This window comes from Pogonomyrmex barbatus, unplaced genomic scaffold (assembly GCF_055798465.1).
Source record: "Pogonomyrmex barbatus isolate J1 unplaced genomic scaffold, ASM5579846v1 scaffold9, whole genome shotgun sequence".
In the NCBI taxonomy this organism is placed as follows: Eukaryota; Metazoa; Arthropoda; class Insecta; order Hymenoptera; family Formicidae; genus Pogonomyrmex; species Pogonomyrmex barbatus.
In genome coordinates, this window is record NW_028297193.1 from 1,692,461 (window position 1) to 1,713,771 (window position 21,311).

At 37.1% G+C, this 21,311-nt stretch overlaps 1 protein-coding gene across 3 annotated transcripts in view; it reads left to right on the top strand.

The window, feature by feature from the left end:
* Positions 1-21,311, top strand: part of kcc (solute carrier family 12 member kcc) — a 74,012-nt gene that overhangs the window by 8,705 nt on the left and 43,996 nt on the right. Inside the window, exons 1-2 of one of the 3 annotated variants that reach the window (XM_089084732.1) lie at positions 11,627-11,766; positions 15,990-16,399. The exons of 1 other annotated variant lie outside the window; for it this stretch is intronic. In XM_089084732.1, coding sequence (XP_088940858.1) covers positions 16,342-16,399 — 58 coding nt within the window. In that variant the 5' untranslated portion in view covers positions 11,627-11,766; positions 15,990-16,341. Of the gene's footprint in view, positions 1-11,626; positions 11,767-15,869; positions 16,400-21,311 lie in introns of those variants that run through there. One more of the 3 variants, XM_089084731.1, reaches the window with a different exon arrangement.

Below are 21,311 nucleotides of genomic sequence, written 5' to 3' on the forward strand. Positions count from 1 at the left end.
ATTTGCATTCGATTCCGATTTGATACAAAAGCAGTAATAAATACACTGAGTAGATTTCAATTAGCAGATAATTGAGCAATTTAAAAATGGGATTTACAGAGAAGAAGCTCTCCGCGAAAAGAAGGTGCTGACGTTGTTATCTGGTTTAAGCTCCACCCCGTGGCTCGGGGAACGGTCGATGAAACCCTGTGAACCCCACCTTAAACTCTATCTCCGATAGAAATGTATTATGCAACGCACGCGTACTCACCACCGGCTTGCTCTTAAGCCGGACTTTAATACTTTGTCCTCCCGGCTGTCCTCGCGCGTGATATCATTCCGTGAAACGACACGTAAGTGCCTTTTGACATTAAATATTTTAATCGTGGGCGGCTCTGTGCCTCTCTCGCATTTACGGGACGCGATTATGGTCGTCTATATCCGTCCGCTCTGAGAGAATGAACATCCCTCGACTATATACGCTATTAACACGCTGCAAGCGAGAAAGACATATATTTTTTAACAAACAAACGTACATTAACGCATTTTACGTTGTTGAGAAGGACAAATTAATTATTTGAGGCTGACCTTACGTCAAACGCATCGAGGAAGATACAAAATGCCAGTCCAAATATATTTATACGTTGAAATAAGTTTGGACAAAGAGAAAACTTGCGTAAATATACTTACGATGTACGTAATATTGTTAGTTTAAAAATCCTTCGGAAGCAGGCTATAAGCTTGAAGCAGCACTTTACACTTTTAATACATGAAATAGTGAAATGCGTCGCGAATGAGAGATTTTATGGAGTTCTATTATTTTCAAAAATAATATCTCAAAGTAGCGCCTTCCTTGGGAACCCGTCGCTTCCCGCACACCGTTCGCTCGAAACGTATTTTTGCTTCGGCAGACACACAGAGATAATATTTTTTAAGAAAATAATCCTAATGCCTGCAATCTCATCGCACACGCGACGTATGTGGGCCTCAGTGTAGCCTTGATACGAGTGAGATTACAAGGCGCTTCATTTACGAAGGGGATGCGGGAGGCATCTTCGTTCGTGCGGATCATCCGTGAAATGCAGCCTGCGTCCTGGACATCATTCATCGGTCCCCTTTGATTGTCGAGATTACAGGGCGATGTTTGTTTGCCCGTGTCGTTTGCGCCGTTACTTTACACGTGGCGGATGTCTTCATCAAGCAGCATCGATGCACAGAACACAACTCGCGGATCAAACGCGCGATTTCATTGCGCGAGCGATGCAATGCGTTCACAGATGAAATGTCGCATCGAAAAGACTTACATGCAGTCGAGTCTCTGATTCATCTATCTTTCGCTGAAAAACGCGGCAGAATTGCAACAAGAATGGCTTTACTAGTTTGTCTCTTGATTGTAAACCTGATAAAAACTTGAAGATGATAAATCTTCAAACTTCTCTCTCTTTTTTTTTTTTTCTCATGCTTTAATTAAATGCGTTTATTTTTACTTGCTGTTACACGCAGTGATGATAGCGTTATTGTGCGAAAAATTATTTGTGTCATATCGCTCAATTAGCGATAGCGATCACATTGTGCAGTTAATAAAAGCGTTTTTGGCGATCGAATTGGATGTGGTTCGCAAACTAAATATTTACCATGTTATACGTGCATTATCGTGTGAGTATCGTTTAATCATTGCGCTCATCCAATATCCTCTAATTCGTTTCTGCCTACCGAGTCCGTGGCAAAACAAATATTGGCACTGCCGATGCCGGAATAATCCAATTTCAACTTCACCTTGCTCGATCCGCCGAGTGTAAAGCACGTTAAGTCGGGTCTCGTTTTACGCATCTTCTTGTTAATGCGTGTTTTTTTTTTTTTTTGAGGTTCAGTGAAACAGAAAGAGAGAGTAAGAGAGAGAGAGAGAGAGAGAGAGAGAGAGAGAGAGAGAGAGAGAGAGAGAGAGAGAGAGAGACATAATCAGTGTTTCGTTAAAAAACATATGCCAAAGTATAGAAATTAAGTTAAATACAAATATTTAAAATAAATTACATATTTATTAGAAATAATAACTTATATCCTTTATAAAGAGTAATGCTAGAACAGCGGTTTTACATAAAAATGCAAAAATCATTTCTTTTAGAAAAATGTATGTAAAAGAGGCGAATATGGAAATGATTTATCAAATTAGATTTTTATGTGAGACGGGAAAATGTCAACATACACGTTTTTACTTAGATTTGAACATCTGAGTTACAAGAAAAAACATCAAAATAAAGTTTCACCGTTCGCTTCATGTTTTCTTCGAAAAGTGTCAAGGCGAGTTGAAAGTTGTCATCGAGTCGGATATATTTCATAGACTCTCATGTTAGTCTTTTATCAGGAGACACATAGAAAAATATAGATGTTTTTAGCGAAAGTAAAGAGTTAAATAGATAGAATATTGGTATTTAAATACGAACGTAGATGAAACTCACAATAATTCAAATTTGTAACGCTCACATTTGATGCTCTACGCTTTTAAACAAATAATAAAATTATTTAGTTTATTGAAATTTTAACGTTTTATAAAATAAATCCGATATAAAATATTTTTTATAAATTAATTTACGTGACGTTTATTCGTTTTTGTTTGAAGATAAATTTTATGTACTGCATTGTATGGATTATATCAAATTTATGACGATGAAGTTGAATTTATTAATTACATCTTCCAACATAAAAATTGATGGAGAACTGATTTTTGAAGACTTGTGCATGAAGATTAAATATAGTTAGTTATCTAATAAATATAGTCTAGTTAATAAACTTGATATCGCATTGTTGACATCTAAGATATTGTTAATAATATTGTATATAATAATTGATGATAAAATATCTAAGAAGCTCTACTAAAGTAGGAAATATTTAAAAATCACAATATATTGACTTTCATTGAATCTGCTTTTGCTAAAAGTAATATATTCTTCATGTGGATAATTAATTTATATTACTATTAATTTTTTTAAAACAAATAAGTTTTTTTAAAAAAAAAAAAACACTAAGTATACAGAAATTAAAGCTTAACATGAAAGAAATGTCAATAAATTTTATTAAAGATAATGCAATATTTTTCTATTTGATTGAACAACATCGTTTACTTTTTTTTCTGTCACAAACCAGCCGTTGAACGGTACGCAGTTGGAACATCTGGTAGCGATATCTACAAGCGCGTGTAAGTAATCCGCAGCATTTAACAATAATCGCATTAAAGTTTTACGTACAATAAGCGCGAAGCGAGCTTGAAGAAAGGCTTCAATTATTCGGATCGTTGAAAGAGAGTATGGAGTGAGTTAATATTTTATAAAGGTGAACAAAGATAAGACAGTCGTTGAAATTATCGGAAGACATATCAAATCCAAATCTCAATTTTTAAAATGTGTATCGATTTACGGAGAACAGATTTGGATATCTGCTGTCTTAATGAACGAAGATAAGTCGAGGGGAAAATAAAACGTAATAACGATCAGGGATATGTAATTAAATCGGTCAAGGGTACACTTAAACAGAGACTTTTTTAAATGAAACTTTCAATTTTCCGGTTTACGATAATTCTATCTGTAATATTAATATTACAAGTATTACGAAATAAGTAATTAAAATAATTTCGAAGAATTATACAGAATGATATAAGCATTCTCATAATAAACTTCAATGATCATTAAAGAGATAAAAATTTCCGTCTTGCTATTTTGCTATTTTTCATATAGATAAAGTGCGTTCGTACGTGCCCGATTATACATATTATGTTCCATTTTCTCCTACTTAGACGAAGCTTAAACAACATTGACATCGAAAAAGATAACATTGCTAATTCGACGCGAGTCGACGCGACGCCTCGTCGCTCGCATCGTGAAAAAGAATACGCGCTCGGAAAAAACGTGCCTCCGTACGCGAAACGCTTATAACCCATGCGTGTAATCGACGCTGCTTCGAACTAGGTCGAGGAGACAGTTCCCGCTTTGCCTCTACACACTCGCAAATTTATTGCTCACGACCGAACAACAATCGACGATTCGGGTCAGGACCAGGCTCTACGTTGCGCCCATCCGGAAGTCGATTGAAGCAGCGCAACGAAAATCGGCACATAAATACGGCACGTAGACACGTAGTGACATATTGTTGAGTATAAAAGTTGTCGAAAGGAAAAAAAAATGCAAAATATAACCGAAATGTTTCTACACACAGATAATTCTTAAATTAGATAATTAGTTAAATTAGACTCTTAGCATTTATATTAATAAGTTAAAATAATTATTTAATAACATATGATTGTACGCCTTAAATATATATTTTTTTAATTTCTTTTAAAATTGTACAAATTACACGAGAGAAAAACAACGCGACTTTAAATAATACATAACAATTTCAGCTGTGAAATAAAAAAAATTAATCATATGGAATGCATGTTTAAAATGCAGTTATGCGCGAAGAAAAATAACTACGGAAAATTACAATGTGAACAAGAATGTAAACGAGGAAAAAAATTATTCGTTCTTATTCGTTATCGTGCGGTATGAACCGCATAAACTGTTTAAGAAAACAGCAATTAGCAATGACTGGTCGTTTTAATTACGCAATTCCAAACGCGCGATCCGAGTGATTACTGCGCTTAATAATAACTGGACAGTCAAGGTTGATGCATAATCCTCTGATTATTGTCGTCACGTCTGCCTGGATCAAACTTGGTCGTGAACGCCACAGGTTTACTTTAAACGAGTCTTGGGCAACACACATGTTTCAGTATAACTTGTTTGTGACTTCTCGAAGAATATATTAACATTGTCAATTCTGCGCGAGATCGTGATGCAAGTTTCTTGAGAAGTAGATATTTCCAAGGAAATATTCCTTGCAAGAAAATAGAAAAATCGAATCGTGATCAAAGATTAACCGTATTAGATATCAAGAGCAATAAATAGACAAAACATATGAAGAAGAGATAAAAAGAGTTGTATCGAAAAGCAGTGTGGAATTAAGAGATATGACAGACGTAATGAGAAAAGAATAAAATTAAAAAAATTGTCGAGCGAATAAATGAGGTTAAAATAGTTAAATAATATGTATCTAAAATCTGTGTTATTTCTAGTATTTTATTATGCGATTTAAAATTTTTAAAGGTAGTTGATCATTATATAATGATAACGTTTAGAAATGTTATGTATTGTGTTCTGAAATCTGGTGTGAAATGACAAACGTCATCCGGCGCGTCTCTCTAATTCGCGCGTTCGAATGCATTTCATGAAATTCGATGCAGGTTAATTCGATAATAGGTTTATTTCGATAGATAATTCCTAAGTGAAGCCCTCAGTGTTTTAGCATTAAGCCATAACAGCGCGAATTTGTTGCTAGTTTAGCTGATCGATGAGTTTCATTATTATACACGCGTCTCTGTTCCCTTTAATATGACACACATGTATTTCGACAATTAATTACGATTGTTCGCTCGAGAGATTAAAGGAATACTAGTCCACGTAAAATTGCCGCGTGGATGATAACAGCATTAATTTTAATCATCGATAATGTGTACCAATGTTCCGTGTGAGGATATTATTTTATAATTTGTAAGAGGCGATACAATTATTTTACAATTAATTGTAACATAATCACATTTACGTGATATCATAACACGGCATTATTACACGTGACATGATAATAACTATTGCAATATATTGCAACGCATAATAATTGTCGAATACGCGCGATTATACTGAAAATAAAAATTATCGTAAATAAATAAACGCGCGATTTTTCAGCGATTTTTTTTTCACCGTAGATCACTCGACGTGTGAATTTGTATAACGTTTTGTCAAATGGAATGTACAATACTCACACATTCGCCGCGAACAAATTTGTTAAATTACCATCTCAAGTTCGTCCAATTTTGCGACACCCTTTTGTCAGCATTGAAAACACTCCTTAAAAAACGTATATCATTCTTTATCTAATTCATTTCGGCGTCAGACAACTCTGTTTCTTTCTCTCGCCGAAGTATCGTGATTCTTTATGACGAAACAACCAAACAGGGAGACTTGATTTCAAATAAAGATAATGTACTTTCGTAGCCGTTGAAAGAATCGCTCATTTGCTGGGGAATAACTTCGGGAAAACTTCGCAACGAATACGAGATTAATGCCAAGTTGGTATTGCACAACGTGCATAGATTTTTCTGATGTAATCGAACAAGAGCCCGGCTACGTGTTTCCCGATAATGCACGCAAGTGCGTCACATCGCGAGATGATCCTTGAGCTTTTTCGACATTTAATATCCTGCCGGGAGATGAAATGTTCTTATTCTCCACTTTGTTTCCGCAAGGAAAATAGACGAAGACCATATCGCATACACGATTTCTTTTCCCACATCTTGTTTTTCTTTACTTTGCTTTCACTTTGTTCTCTCTTGTTGCTTTATTGTTGCTTTCCACGGCTCTTCAAGTTTCCGTGAAAGAACTCCGAGAAAGAAGCTTATTAGTTTTTTAATCTCTTTGCTCGCGTTATTAATTATGACTTGCAAGACGCATTTAATCGCGTTTGCCTGTGTAAGTAGATTCCACGCGAATTAATCTAATTAATCAAGACTGTCGGCACCATCATAGATGCTAATCCCAAACCTGTCACGATTAAGAAAATTATCTTGAAATTATATTGTAATAAAGAGAGATCATAGTTGGTATTTAAAATATAATCGCAGATTAAAATAAATCGAAAAATTGAAGATGATTCCATGTACAAGTTTCACTTGTAAGTTTCTTGTAGTTTTCTATCAATAATTTATATTAGTATAAAAACTTTGCGTTAGAGTAAATTAAACAAAAAGCCGAGAAATTCTTGCGAACTATTAAATCGACTTTGTTAAATAAATTTCCGTAATGATTTCGTACAGTAAATCTTCAATCTTTTTTATATTTAATTTTTTGTTACTGCTATTAGATAGAAAATGGAACGCAGAACACTCGATACGAAAGTAACAAATTGAGACGGATCATCTCTTGTTTATCGATGACTCGTATCCTTTGTGTAACAGCACTTAGAGCGACAACCTATTAGCCATGTTGGGATAGATGGGATACGAAAAAGTAAAAGTAATAAAGTGAAAATGTCTAGGCGTGGCGCACGTAATGTTCGATATTTCCTATTCCTTGCGTGTCTCTTTACTTGAAATACCGAAGTGAGAGAGAAAGAGAGAGAGAGAGAGAGATTTCGTATTATCGTTGTTTTTCCGCTGGCGAACAACAGCAGATGTTTCGCGTTGACGTCGCCTCGCCTCGTTCAAAGATAATTCGAAGGTAACGAACGCGAAGTTCATTGTCTACGACCTTATTCGAGCGCGCGGAGTGTAGACGATCTCTCGGGCGCGCGTTCGCGAATGTAGGCCTCGGCCGATTAACTGGATCACGACACGCAATTTCTATCCTAGACCTTCGTGGAGCCTCGGCGCGACGAGGTCTGTCACGTTATCGCGCGAAATCCGCAGGCGCGAGCTGATCTTGATTCCTGCAAGCGCGATGCAAATATTCAAATCCGACGACGGCATTTCATTCTCCGCGACGTGTCACGCGAGCCTGCGTCACGGATTTGTCATCGGATTGTCAGTAGGTTGTTGTAACATTTCTTTCCGAGAAACAAATTATCACTGTTTATTTATTCTTTCGAGAAAAATAAGAATTTTTTTTAACGTGATGAGGGTTACGTGTTAGAGCAACCCCCCCATTACGTACCACAACCCATTATGTAATCCCCACATATACGAAAGAAACAACGCATCGATCCATCAACTTTAGAACTTCAGAAACTTTTTTCGTCAAGATTGAAGGAACTCAAGTGAACTCTATTATTTCCCGCGACTAGATCCAAGTCTCTTCAAGAAATTTATTTTTTCTCTCCAACGATAATTTTTACTTTAAATTTAATTTTTACCTAATTTTTACTAAGGAATTCGTTCTTTACGAAGCGCCCTGTTCATTGTAATGACCATTGGACGGCGAGAGACTCGAGACTGCATTGTACACGGCAAAGCCGACATGTCTATAGTACACGCGATGCAAACGACAGTGTATAATCTCGCGATCCGATCTCGCCGCGATCGATCGTTTTTCCCCTTCCGATCGGGGGTCACGAGGTATGTGACGCTGATGGCCCGTCGTGACCGTCGTTGTCATCGTCTTCGACCAAGTCAGAACCCTGAACTGGAAATGAGGTTCATTGTCTGTGACCTTACTGCGCGCCTGCTCTATGCCGCGGTTTTATTCGTAGATGCGAAGAGGCCTCGATTGTTAACTGGCGGCTGGCATGCGATCCACCTACGCCTTTCTTCCCTCGTCGAGAGCGTCGAGATTCGAGCCTCGAAGAGCGGTCGAGAGCCTTCGGGAGAGCCTTGGTCTTGATCACGTGACGCTGCGTCCAGATCCAACTCCTTCTTTCGAACGGAAGTTCGCAAAAAAATAATAATTATTGCATGATAAAATCCTTGCATCCTTATTTCGGATCGGGTCTATAATTATGCCGCGTCGAAGAGAATAAATTAATTTCGTATTAACAAGAATCAACGCACATTCGGCCACGCTTGTCCGCTCGTCCTTCGCGGAGTAATATTAATCGTCGAAAATTTCCAACGTTAATTATCAATATCTGCCAATATTAATTAATTCAAAATCAGTCATTTTGTTTATTCCGAACATAATTTAAATCATGTTCCCCGTTTCTCTCTACATATTGCACGTGATATAATATATTAATAAAGGGTTATTTTGTAGACGAGAGTTTTTTGCACGATCGAAAATGAAGAAATGATGTAAATGAATGCGCCGAACTCATGAGAATAGTTTTATATTTAATTTAATTTAATTGTCGTTAATTTTAAGATATCAATCACGTATAATTATTTTCTTTATGAAGCGACGATAACAAAGAATGGCTACAAATTAAACGAACGTACGAAATTATCGGAAACTTGACGAGGATCGCGTGATACAAATTATTGGTCTGCCGATACTAATTTATAACGGTCGTTACTTTCCTACGCGTTGTCAATTTATAATTGGATCGAAATGTCGCCGTTGTTTTTTTGCACTGATAAATATTTTCATGTCGATGTTGTATCGACAATTATAGAGAGCAAAACTGACATTCCTCGCGCCGGTATAGATATTTGAATAAATTGATCTTTTCTATTTATAAAGGTAGAAATTGAGATGCTTCAATTTGGCGCACCTTCATCCTTATCTTTGTTTCCTTGTTCATTCCGAAGAAAAGAATACTTTAATTGTTACTTGTAATTGTCAAACGATTCGTCTGGCGTATACAAAATTCGATTACGAAGTGGAATAGGTACGATCGGACGAGGGAGTCCCGCGGGACGGCCCATTAAGGGCTGCGAGTGCAGGTTGCAATCTTCGTACAGGACACAGCACGTCGTTAAATGAAAGGAAACCGAGGTTGCAATCAGCAGCGGGGTACGAATATGGTGGCCTTTCTACCTCCTCTTTTCCCTTAAATTAAGAGTCCTAGGATTGTGACCTGTGCGATATGTATGCACGACGGATACATATGTCACATGCCGGAATCGACATATATATTCCTCGGAGGGAATGCCGCATTCGCGTCGAGATATTGAATTCCACGTGCGGACACCCTTTTGCGGGACGAATTGTGCCGATTGTGCTATGATTAATTTCATCATAGTTCTGCTTCTAAATAACATTTTCTCCTTTCGAAAATGATTATATATCATTTGAAAGATTATATGTCATTTGACACGTCAGTTCTACAACAAGACAAAGTCAAATCATACCTTTGTCTATCTTTTATTGATAGTTTCTGTTCGAAAATTAAACAACATTACGAGTATCGCAAATAGTTACGTTCATTGTCAGCTAATATTGTATATTAGCGAACCATATCGATCGCACGTTTGCCTTTATCTCGATTTAGATAACGTAACAATGTAACAAACATTCCAGACATACTTGTGAGAAGAATTGCTTTGTCTTGAGTTTATTATGATCGTTAAAATGCACTGAATCTTTACATCATGTTCGCAAAGATTCTAAAGATTCTTGGAATTTTTATTTTATGAAATTTTATTTAGGGTTCTGTGCTCTACAATCGATAATTTTATCTCGAGACATTTATGTTTGCATGTCATCGATTGTAACTTCTACGACGCTACCTAATCATTAATCTTAATATGAATAATACTTGATTTTATCATGCAATAATTACTATTTTTTTGTGCCATACTATTTATCATGAAGTGCCATGTGAACATAGAGCATAGTATAAATAGCTATTTCATTATTGCGTTTTGGATAAAGTATATTATATATTTTTTAACCATAATTTGAGTGATTTGACATCTCGCGTTTATCGTTCGCTCCTTCAAAATATCTCGCGAATATTTTCTTTACTACGAACTTTAAAAAAGCGTATATATATATATATATATATATATATATATATATATTACTATTTTAATTTTATATCTCATAATTTTTGAAATTGTAATATGATGTATAAATTAATGTTGAATGAATTTTTCGTAGAGAGCTAATCATTTTAATTTTTTCAAGATATGTCGACCTCTGCACAAAATGCACTGATAAATGAATATCCCGCAATGGGATGATTCATATACACGTATATTGCCTTAATAGATATGAACGAAGAGATGGTTGTTATCGCGGCCGCTTCCTTTTTCCGCGGCTGATGAATTGCTACCGCCGTTGAAATCATTTTTCCTCGTTTTCACTAAAAACGTAGCTGTCGGGCTTCCGGAGTGGTTAACAGGTGAGCCATCCGCATCAGATTCGGCGAGACAACGGTTCGCCTTGCCAAATGGCAGCGGAACGCATTAACAACCCGCAGGCCGCATCTGGCACATACACGTAGGTAGTCAATATGCCCACAGACACGTACATATATGTATAGAGGCATGTGTACATAATACGTATCTACGAAGAGAGAGAGAGAGAGAGAGAGAGAGAGAGAGAGAGAGAGAGAGAGAGAGAGAGAGAGAGAGCTCCTAACTCGCCGTTAGCGAGTCGAGCAGTAGAGTGGCGGAATGGGTGGTGGTTAGGTAGTGAGCGGGTGGGTCGGTCGTTGGCGGGTGGTAGCCTACCTCTAGTCGGGTAGTAGTAGGTGCGCACCCTACGCGGCTACCAGGTGAGTGGGGCAGAGGCCAACCCCCGATACCCGACGCGAAACGCGAAAAACCCACTTGTGCGTGTGTCGATCCCAGCCGTCACGTCGTTTCCCATCGCTCCGATAATTTATCCTGATCCCCATCGTCATTACGACATCGCGACATCCCGATCCTTACGGAGAGGTGACATCTCTATTTCTCTCCGTCGTATACTCACTTTCTCTTTGCCCCTCTCTCTCTCTCTCTCTCTCTCTTCGTCTCTTTCTATTTCTGTCTTTCTCACCGGGTCACCCGGAACGGTCCCGCAGTGTCCCGCCCGAAGGCGACAGTCGAGATCGATCGTAAGTGATCTACGTAGGTTGTGGTCGGACGTAGATCGCCGTACAGAGTGTAAAGCATCAGCGACGGCGTGAAAGAAGAAGAGGGTGCGTTTGCTCGTTCGCTCGAGCTGATCGCGAGATCGCTCAAGGTGGTCGCGTAATAACGCCCGATTCTTCCTAATTCGTGGCATGAAGGTGGTCTCTGGCTTTATTCCCTAACAAAAATCCGGAGATCCCGCTGAACAAAGGAATATTTCGAGTGAGTCGAATATCCGATAGGCAAAGAATATATAAACTGGAATGCGAAATAACGTAAGTCTCGAAGAGAAACTTTTCAATAAAATAACTCTTCAAAAAAATTTTTAGAGAAAAGAAATTTTGGAGATAATAATACAATTACGGGAGAGAGATACTTAGATAATTTAATAAAATATATATTGTTAGATTATATATATATATATATATATATATATATATATATATATATAATCTAACTTATTCTTAGAAGAATACTTAGAAGAAGAACTTATTATATATATATATATATATATATGAATTTTGTTATATATCTAATTATAAAAATAGAAAAAATGAGAGAAGATTGAAGAAAAATGAAAATAGGAGGGAAGATTTACAAATCTTCTAAGAATAAATATATTTATTTACTACATAGAAAGTATAAAAAATACAAATAATATAGAAAAATAAGGAATTAAATAATAGACAAATGTGAAATAAGAAAATAAGTAAAAGTAGAAAAGATATGAAAATATAAAAAATATTTTAATATTTATATTGTTTTGCAATTTTACGCATATATTTGATTGTAAGCACTCAGATGTAATTTTCTATATTCTATAATCTATGTCAATCAATTTTTTCTTGTCAGGATTATTATTGATATATCCTCATGATGTATTTTGATATTGAGTGCGTTAATATTGCTAATAATATTGTTAATAATATTGTTTTTATTTAAAAATCTAATTGTAGTAATTTTAATGTAAACAATTTTTTTCATGTAATTATGATGACGAAATTTCATGAACGATATGGCATAGGCAAAAATAATATGTAGACGATTTCTTCGTTGTAACTTTTGTAAGTTTAAAGATATCTTTGAATAATTTGAGTCGTAATATCTTCAATTGTTGCCGAAAAAGTCACGCGGCAATGACGAAAAGATTTTGCAAATTATATTAATTTTCTTATATTTTTGAAAGAGCATTTACTTAAAATGTCAAAACACAGTTCGAATAGATTGTCAAACTGTGATCTTTGGAAGATCACGTGACGTCGATAGCAGAAAAGGTAGCGGCTTCATCGATCCATCCGCATTCCGAGTCTATCCGGGTGTAACTAGGCCGCCTTTCCAGGATCCTCAATGGACGATCTAGTAGATCCTGAAGAGGAGTTTTGGAAAGTTTGTCTCGAGTATATCCAGATGAGTCCCAGAACTTCTTTACGGGATAGATAGTTTGTTCGTGGCAAGAAGGGGATCCAGAATGCTAGCGCGACAGCTTTTTTTCTTGGAAAGATTTCTCTTAATATTTCATTACTCTTAAAAAATTATTTAACTAATAATTGAGTAAAAGTATAATAGTTTTACAATGTAACAACGGAGACAATCTTACGATGAAATAAAAGAAGATTGTAGAATATTTACAATTAATGTGTAATTTACAGTTAATGCTAAAAATAGAAAAAAAAGTGGTACGGCAAGATAATGCGGATTCGCATCTTTAATCTTATTTTATGCGGTCGCGAGGGAATTATACGCGAAAAGTAACACGGTATTATACTAATAAATAAAGATAATTTGTGTGTGTGCACATTTTTGAATAATAATCTTATTAAAGTTAAAGCTTCAAAACTTTGATTATCTTGATAAAAATAGCGTAGTATAATAATAATTTAAGGAAAGCAATATTAAAAATGAAGATAACATAATGCACGCAAAGACGAGCATATATATGGGAAACATATATAGAAAATGATTTTATCGTTAAGATTTTACGATATGAGATTGAGGAACATTAATATCTTAGGAAGAGAATAATTCCGGAGGAAAGCAGATTGAGAAATAAACTTTTAAATAGAAACAATCGCGTGCCAGCAGAGAGGAAGGCAAGGAAGGCGGTATACAAAAATATGATATACATTTTGTAGAGTTACTTCGATTTCCGCTAGCAGACACGGTTGATACGCGAATCGGCGAGTAAATCGATTTCGAGATCGATGACACCTGTACGAAAATAGAAGAAGCATTAGCTCAGGTTGTCCGGTAAAAAATTAATCAAGAATCGCGATGGTTCGTTTATACGGTGGCGATTCACTTTCACAGACATAACGTTCGTAACGAATGTGGCACAATACGACGTACGACTTGTTGCACATGCGGATGTGTTAATTTATTAATTTTCCACGAATTCCGCCATCGTGACTTTGTTTCTTTATACGGAACGTTGCACTCGTTATTATTCGTACTTTTGTTACCTAAAGATATCATTTCTCCGTTTCTACTATTATCATTTTCGCTACCATCTTTTTTGGTACATTGTCGTTTTATATCATAATATTTGTCGGATTTCAAGTTGCATCGCAATTGCTATTACGTTATGTTAATGGGTTATCGTAACAATATTTCTGCAAACAACGATGAGACATGTTTCCTCGTGGATCATAATTCACAGTATGACGGCGAAACGGTCCTGCTTTTGGTCTTTCGAACTCACGGATCGTTTTATCCACCATTTATCATTCGGGAGGGAGGTGTCGCTGTCAATTTTCAGTACCAACCACGAGACTTTTTCGATTCGTTCGTCGTACGGCAACGGTTTTTCCCCTCGACCTCGTTCGGAAATCGAGAGGAAGTGAGCGAGGGAGAAAGAGAGGGAGGGAAGGCGCACATGTGAAAGATCGTTTGTTCGTTAACGCGAACGGTGTCACATGCGGGATCGATGCTCCGCGTAAATGAACGAAATGTAACGACCGGCGGAATCGAAATTACCACATTGACGACATTGACTTTATCTATCGTGATATCCGCGATTTATATGTAATCGCGCGCGATACTTTGTAACGCAATTTGCGTAATGCAATTGTGCGTGCGGCGCCATTGTGAGTCTCGCGTGTTGAAACGAAGCACCGACGTGCTTATGTATATACGAATTAAAATAAATCCGCGGAATCGCGGATGAACGTGACGAAACGGAGTGAGTCTCGATTAAAGTCTCAAGAAAATTTTATTGTTGTTCGTGACGCGAGGAGTGTTAAAAGGAAGTGAGTTACGCGCACTCCATTACGCTTGAGGGCAATTAAGAGCTCATAAAAATGATGAATAAAGTTTAACGTCTAATGACACGCGACACCCTTACAGTCTCGTGTATCTTGCGTCTCTCATCTCGGGTATCAATCGCCGCTAATTGAATCGGATGGCTTTCTTGTATTTCTGAGTCGAAAGTCACGACAGTAACGGTACTACGAACACTTTTTTATTTATTGTTTGTATGTGTTTGTATGTAGGTTTACGTGACGATATGGCGTGATACATGCTGGATGAGCGTTATGTTTTATCGACCGCTGTAATAGAAATAGCGGAGCGTGCGTTAACTCTTTTTTTTTTTCCCCTCCCATAATATTGCATCGCTCGCAACGAGTGCAACGTAAACCGGCATTACGCTTTTCTAATCAAGCAAATAAAACGGTAAAAAGATAAAAATTAAACGAATGAATGGCAACTCGTAAGCGTGATACACGTGCTTCTCGCATATTTTAAGCGATTAATTTTGTTAGGTTTTTTTTTTTATACTTTATTTAGCTACGTTTGTTTACTTCCGAGAATTTATCTAGGTTTTCTTTTTAATTTACCCGGCCGAGCGAGACCCTTTATTTTTCCACATTAATTGTCACTTCAATCTGATTTTTCAAGCTTCCTGGTATATTTATTAACGTTTGCAAAAAACAGAATCTCTTGTCGGGTCATAAAATCGCTTGGTCGTGTCCACGAAGCATTAGCGAATCGAAAGCCAATTTAGTAACGATCGATCGAAACCTTATTTACATTTTCAGGCGATATTCTACAAGAAACTAGCAAACAACGTCCGTGATCTTTCAATATTTTTGATTATATCAAATCTGATTGCTTCAATAATTATTTGATTTTTCTAATCTATTCATCTACAATTACATAAAGGTATAACAATTGTGTCGATAAATTTATATAAGCATTTTATTTACAACTGTAATATTATAGCTTTAACATTGCAACTAATTAAAAAGGGATAAGTCTAGTCGGACAAGTTTTATTATAACAATATTAATATTTTTATTATAAATTTTATATTAACTACAACTTAAAAAACAATGACAAGTATATAGGATGTTCGAGTTTAACGTCACGTATTAATTCCCAGATTCTCCATGAAAATTTGAGGATCTCTGGATTTGCCGAATCTCTCTCTCTCTCTCTCTCTCTCTCTCTCTCTCTCTTTCTCCGTCTGACTATCGGCGATATTTTCTACTGGTTCGTCTAGTCGCGCAAACGCTTCCAGAATAAACCGTGCGTTTTGGACATCCGATCTGGACGATTTTTCGCGGATCGCTGAGACCAACGGTCTGCCGCTGTGAGTTTACCGGCGACTTTTCGACGACGGAAAAGAAACGAGTCTTATTCTCCCGACCGAGATTCTTCGCCTTTTTCTCCCTTTTTTTTTCGCGCGCGAAATCCGCGCCGGCACGAGAATAGAAACTGTCATTCGATAAATCGATCCCGCGCGCCGCCGAGTCTCGGGAGACTGTGGATGTTATTGCTATAGCATTGTTACTCTCCGGTTGTACGTGTGTACGCGTGTGAAGGTATAATCTACGTGAGCTGCAGCAGACATCATGAGTGCTTCCGGCGCAATACCTCTGATTCTGGCGAAGAAGGAGCAGATCGTCGAAGGCAAGTAACCACACTCGCTTTTCTCCTTTTACCACGACGAAATCATTAACCTTTCAGAGAGAAAGAGTTAATCACGGAAACGATTTATTCGAATACAAAAATTAATATTGTCTGAAACCGTTTTGTACGAATTACGCCATTGGAAGTTCAAACATTATTAATTTATTGCAAATGGACCGTCAATAGAGGTGCTAATATATATATTAACGCAAGCCTGAAGGACATTTACATGTATCGTTGTTATAATTTATTTTCGACGAAGCCAATTTCGTTTGAACTATCGGTCGACAATATATCGGAAGTTCCCTCGCTAATTTATTATAATAATAAGCAAACGATGATCGATGAAGTTATTAATAAATATTGACGCACGTCCAAAAGGCATTTATGCACCAGTATTGCACCTTTTTTTCTTTCTCTTTTCTTTTTTTACACGATTTTACATCAGCGACGCGCGATAATAGCGTAATCCTGAAAGTTAACGATTAGATAATTCTAAGCATGGTTATTATTATGCTCTCGTATATTTAACGTGGAATACAAAATTCCGCATAATGCATGCCGTGAAATACGCTGTAATAGACGCGTGACCCTTGAGAAGAAAATAGATGGTCTTTAAATAGGTTGAACATTAGATATAAGAATCTATCTCTTATAGATGATAGTCGTGAATTGTTTGTAGAAATGATCGATGCGTTGCGCTGATATATTAATCGCTGCTTAAAATATATCGCGGAACGAGCAGTCCAATTAAGTATGAAGAAAATCGCATGCTCAAGAACATCAATCTAAAATTGCATAATACTCTCCCCCGTAATAATTCCTCCTCTAAATAATCCTCATCGCGAGAAAGGAGAGAAGATGATTAATCGCGCTTTAAACTAGAAATATATTTCAGGATCAGTGAGAAAAAAACGAAAAGTAGTCATAGAAAATTTCTCTCGTGAAATTGCACGATCGCGGGATTGCGATATATATCCTCGTAAATTGACGAAGATCGAACGGCACGTAGGAATCTTTTAATTGCGTGACGTGTTGATCGATGCACCACCAGCGATTAATCGATCTACAATGTCCCCGCGTGCGAAAGCGACGTGTCGCAATCAAGTTGTCATTAATCGAATCACCGGACGATGTGTTTTTTTCCCCCCCCCCTCCCCGTTATTTTTCATGCGGCTGCGAACGCGAATTTGGCACGTGGAACTCGTTTCGCGTCGCGAACGTCTTTATTGCACACCTGCAACGGAAAATCCCGCTTGCTCGCGATGATTGCGGCTATTCTTGCTACTCTTGGATTTCTCTTGGCTTAATACGCGCACGTGATTTCAGACGGATCCAAGATAAAGATCTCGCGATTCGCGGATAAGCAGGCTAATGAGGGAAGGAAATGCATACCGTTTCCTCGAAACGAAATCATTCAATTCAGTGAAAATAATAATAACCTCGACACGGGCTCTCTCGATAACATCATTTAAACGCTGACTTATTTAACTGTCTATTTAATATCCCATGTGTGAGCGGAAACTCCACGTGGAAGGATTTAAATGTCCCCTGTAATTTTAACTGCGCGACTAAATGTAGTAACTATTCGGCTCCAGGCAAACGTATTAAATTTCTCAATTACAAAGTCCAATAGATTTTAGTCTCAACTTTTGTTTTAAGATGGCCGTCAAACTTGATTGAAACCTATTTTGTAATGTGCTGTATAAATTTTAATTAAATCTATAATTTTAATTTAATCTGACGATTTAATTACGCGCACCGTAAAAAAAAAAAAATCTAACGCGTTGAACCGAAATACAATTTTGGCCTCAAAATTGACTTCAAAGACCGGCCTGATGATAACGTTTTCTCCCATCTCCCACGGCGCTTTGCCGTGTAAAGCTTTAACACCTTACGTTTTCTCTGCGTTCGAGTCGGGTCTGGCGTTGTACGTGCAACGCGATATGTAAATGTGGGCCACCGGGAACAATGGCGCAGGGTCTCTATGGATTAACCCTATCCCGACGTAACCGCCCGGTGATCTCCCACGCGAAACGAACGCTGAATGTCTCTCCCAACCGTTGAATTTTCAATTGACCCCGTCGTTAATCTCGATTAATCCCTTGGACCCTTTAGTAAGAAGTCTCGGAAGCTCGGTAAAAACTGAGCAGATGTACATTACTGTTAGCGAATCGAGAACCACGAGTGGTGTGACTCCCACTTCTATCGGATCAAATTTTAACGATGAATCGATCCTTCGACAAATTTGTGATCGATCCTTCTTTTGCGCAAGTTTAATGATCGTGTCGTTATTTCTGGTTTACTAACATCAAATTTTTATTAAATTATTATTTTAATTTTCTACATTGACTTCTATAAAATTCAAAAACTGGCAATAAATTATTGAATTATTACATGGTAAATTATTTAATTGCACGGCATAAAGCAAATTTTGAATTCGAAGGATAATCACTTATCTAGCATTATTTATCTGCAAATTTTGACATAGAATATATATTTTTAGAATATATATTTTTCTAAGCACTCTGATTGTGTTTAAAGAATATTCATTTTTTTCTTGCTCTTAATCTTTTAATTATACTCTTGGTCCAATATTTCTTGAAATTTCTTATTCACAATTTTAGAAAATTTATATGAAGTATGAAATTGAAATTAAAATATATTTAATAAAATAATAATTTGCCAAACTACTTTTATTGTAATTTTGTATATTTTAGTGAAATAATAGTTTTTTAAATTTTTTTCTAATTTTCTTTGTAATCAATCTACGTCCGAAACACACTATTAGCAAGTTAACTTAAATTTGTAGCCATTTCTTAGAGCGAGCAATAAAGTGGCGCTGAACGGCACATCGATATTTCAACAAAGTAATGAACGGAGAGTCGATCAAACTGGCCGTAAACGTGTCTTATCCTATTCCCGATTCTCATAGTCGGCTTCGTCTCACAATTATACTACTTGCGATCGGACGTAGGCGCGACACAATAGATGTTAAACGGCACGACAGTTAATCTCTAAAACGCGTTTGCCACAATGGTCGCCGTCATCGCACGATGATAAACGCTTTAAAGTTTTAGTCGCGAATTATCAGAAATTATTCGAAGAAGGTCAGATCTTTTTATTAAATTTGCATTTGATCTCTTAAAACCTCTCTTTTTACTTGTCCAATCCATGTTTTTAGAAAAAACATATATAATTTCGACATTTATATTTACGATCACTTTATATTATTTCCTATAAGAAGGACGACGGGAGCAAACGATAGATAGGGAAGGAAGAGAAAATAATTTGACAGTCGGGATGTTGCATTTTGCGGGACCACCAAGAGTTTCGTTCTCTCTCTGCTAAGGTTTGTTAAATTCAACATTTCTCGGAAGAAAGAAAAGACTACGGCTTCTCGACTCCCTCCGTCATATCTTCCGACAGTTGCAGCGATCTTTAAACCGACTTTCAGGATGCCTGTTACGCAATGCGATGGAGATGATCATTACATCACATTACGTCGCTGGAGAAGTTCTGACAGGTCGTAAATGCGATCACGTAACTCGACAGGCGAAGATCGCCTGTCGCCGATATAAACGACATTTTCTCATAGAAATGCGGTCGTATAGTCTCGTGGATGCTTTTTTGCAACGTAAATATCAATGAATAAAGATGAGTAGATGGTGGAAAAACACGAACAAAAGTGTACAGAACGTGAAATAAATACTATAAACATAGGACATCTAGACGACCCTAATACTACGTTTACCAGAATTTATGTAACGTTATAAAAGAACGAAGCCGGCGATAAAATTGTGGATCGCTTTTTGGAGTGTTCAAAATTTTAGATCATTTTTGCGAGCGATAATAAACATATTTTTCTAGCAACGTTTCTACCTTGTTTCTCATAAAAATGATGAAAGATACATAGCGAATATTTTTACAAAGACGCGACGACTAGCGTTTCAGCTCTCTTTCATTTACTCTTTACCATCACGATGCCAATGCTTGACGAAGTCGGCAATTAACGATGCCATTTCGAGACGTTCAATCGTTAAACGGATCGCAGGATTCCGCGCGCATCTCCAGAACGAGAGAACCTCGAATATCCTCGTTACTACTCTCGATTTTCCCATTCCCGCGCTGTATAACTACTTGAAGATCAGTTTAATCAGAGTTTTCGCGAAAATCGCGATTTTCTGAACGTTAATCTCCGAACGGGCTTTCCGAGCTTTAGTGCGCGGGATATTCACGATTGCATCTTGACTGATTTAAAAAGAAAATGGGAAAAAACGAGACCATTAACGAACGAGTAAAGGTTTGCTCGTGACACTCGAGGCCTCGGCCTCGTTATACTGCAGCTTCACAAGCTTCACGTGAGCTCGTTCGCGGAACGGAAGAAATAGCTTGGCGCGCACGTAAAGAACCAAGTTAAAAGCAGTCCAGTATATATATATATATATGGTATATATAGCCTTACTTATGATTTCTATTTAATAAAAGATAGGCGTGAGAAAAAGAGAATCCTCTGCCAGTTCCATTAAAAGAGAAATACAATGACGGCATTTTCGTAAAATAATTTAAAGGAAAAACCTTCTTTTTTTTTTTTTTTTTCCTTATAAATTCCCACAAAAGTTAAATATTAAAATAGCTTTTAATGCAAGAGGCAACTTGACTTTTATGACGTCAACTTTCGGTTGGCAGCAGCGTCGGGTGTTAAAGTCGGCGGACGGCGATTTATCCGGCAATATAAAATCCGTGACAACTGTCTCCGTGCTCTCGGAGTAGAAGGAGATGTTATCGAGAGAGACAGCGGTGGAAAATTAATGGAAAAACGTAGATCGTCTATCGTATATCTGTGCGCTCGATATAGATACACGGACGCACGGACGTACGGAAGGAAACGGAGAGAAAGAACGACAGACGA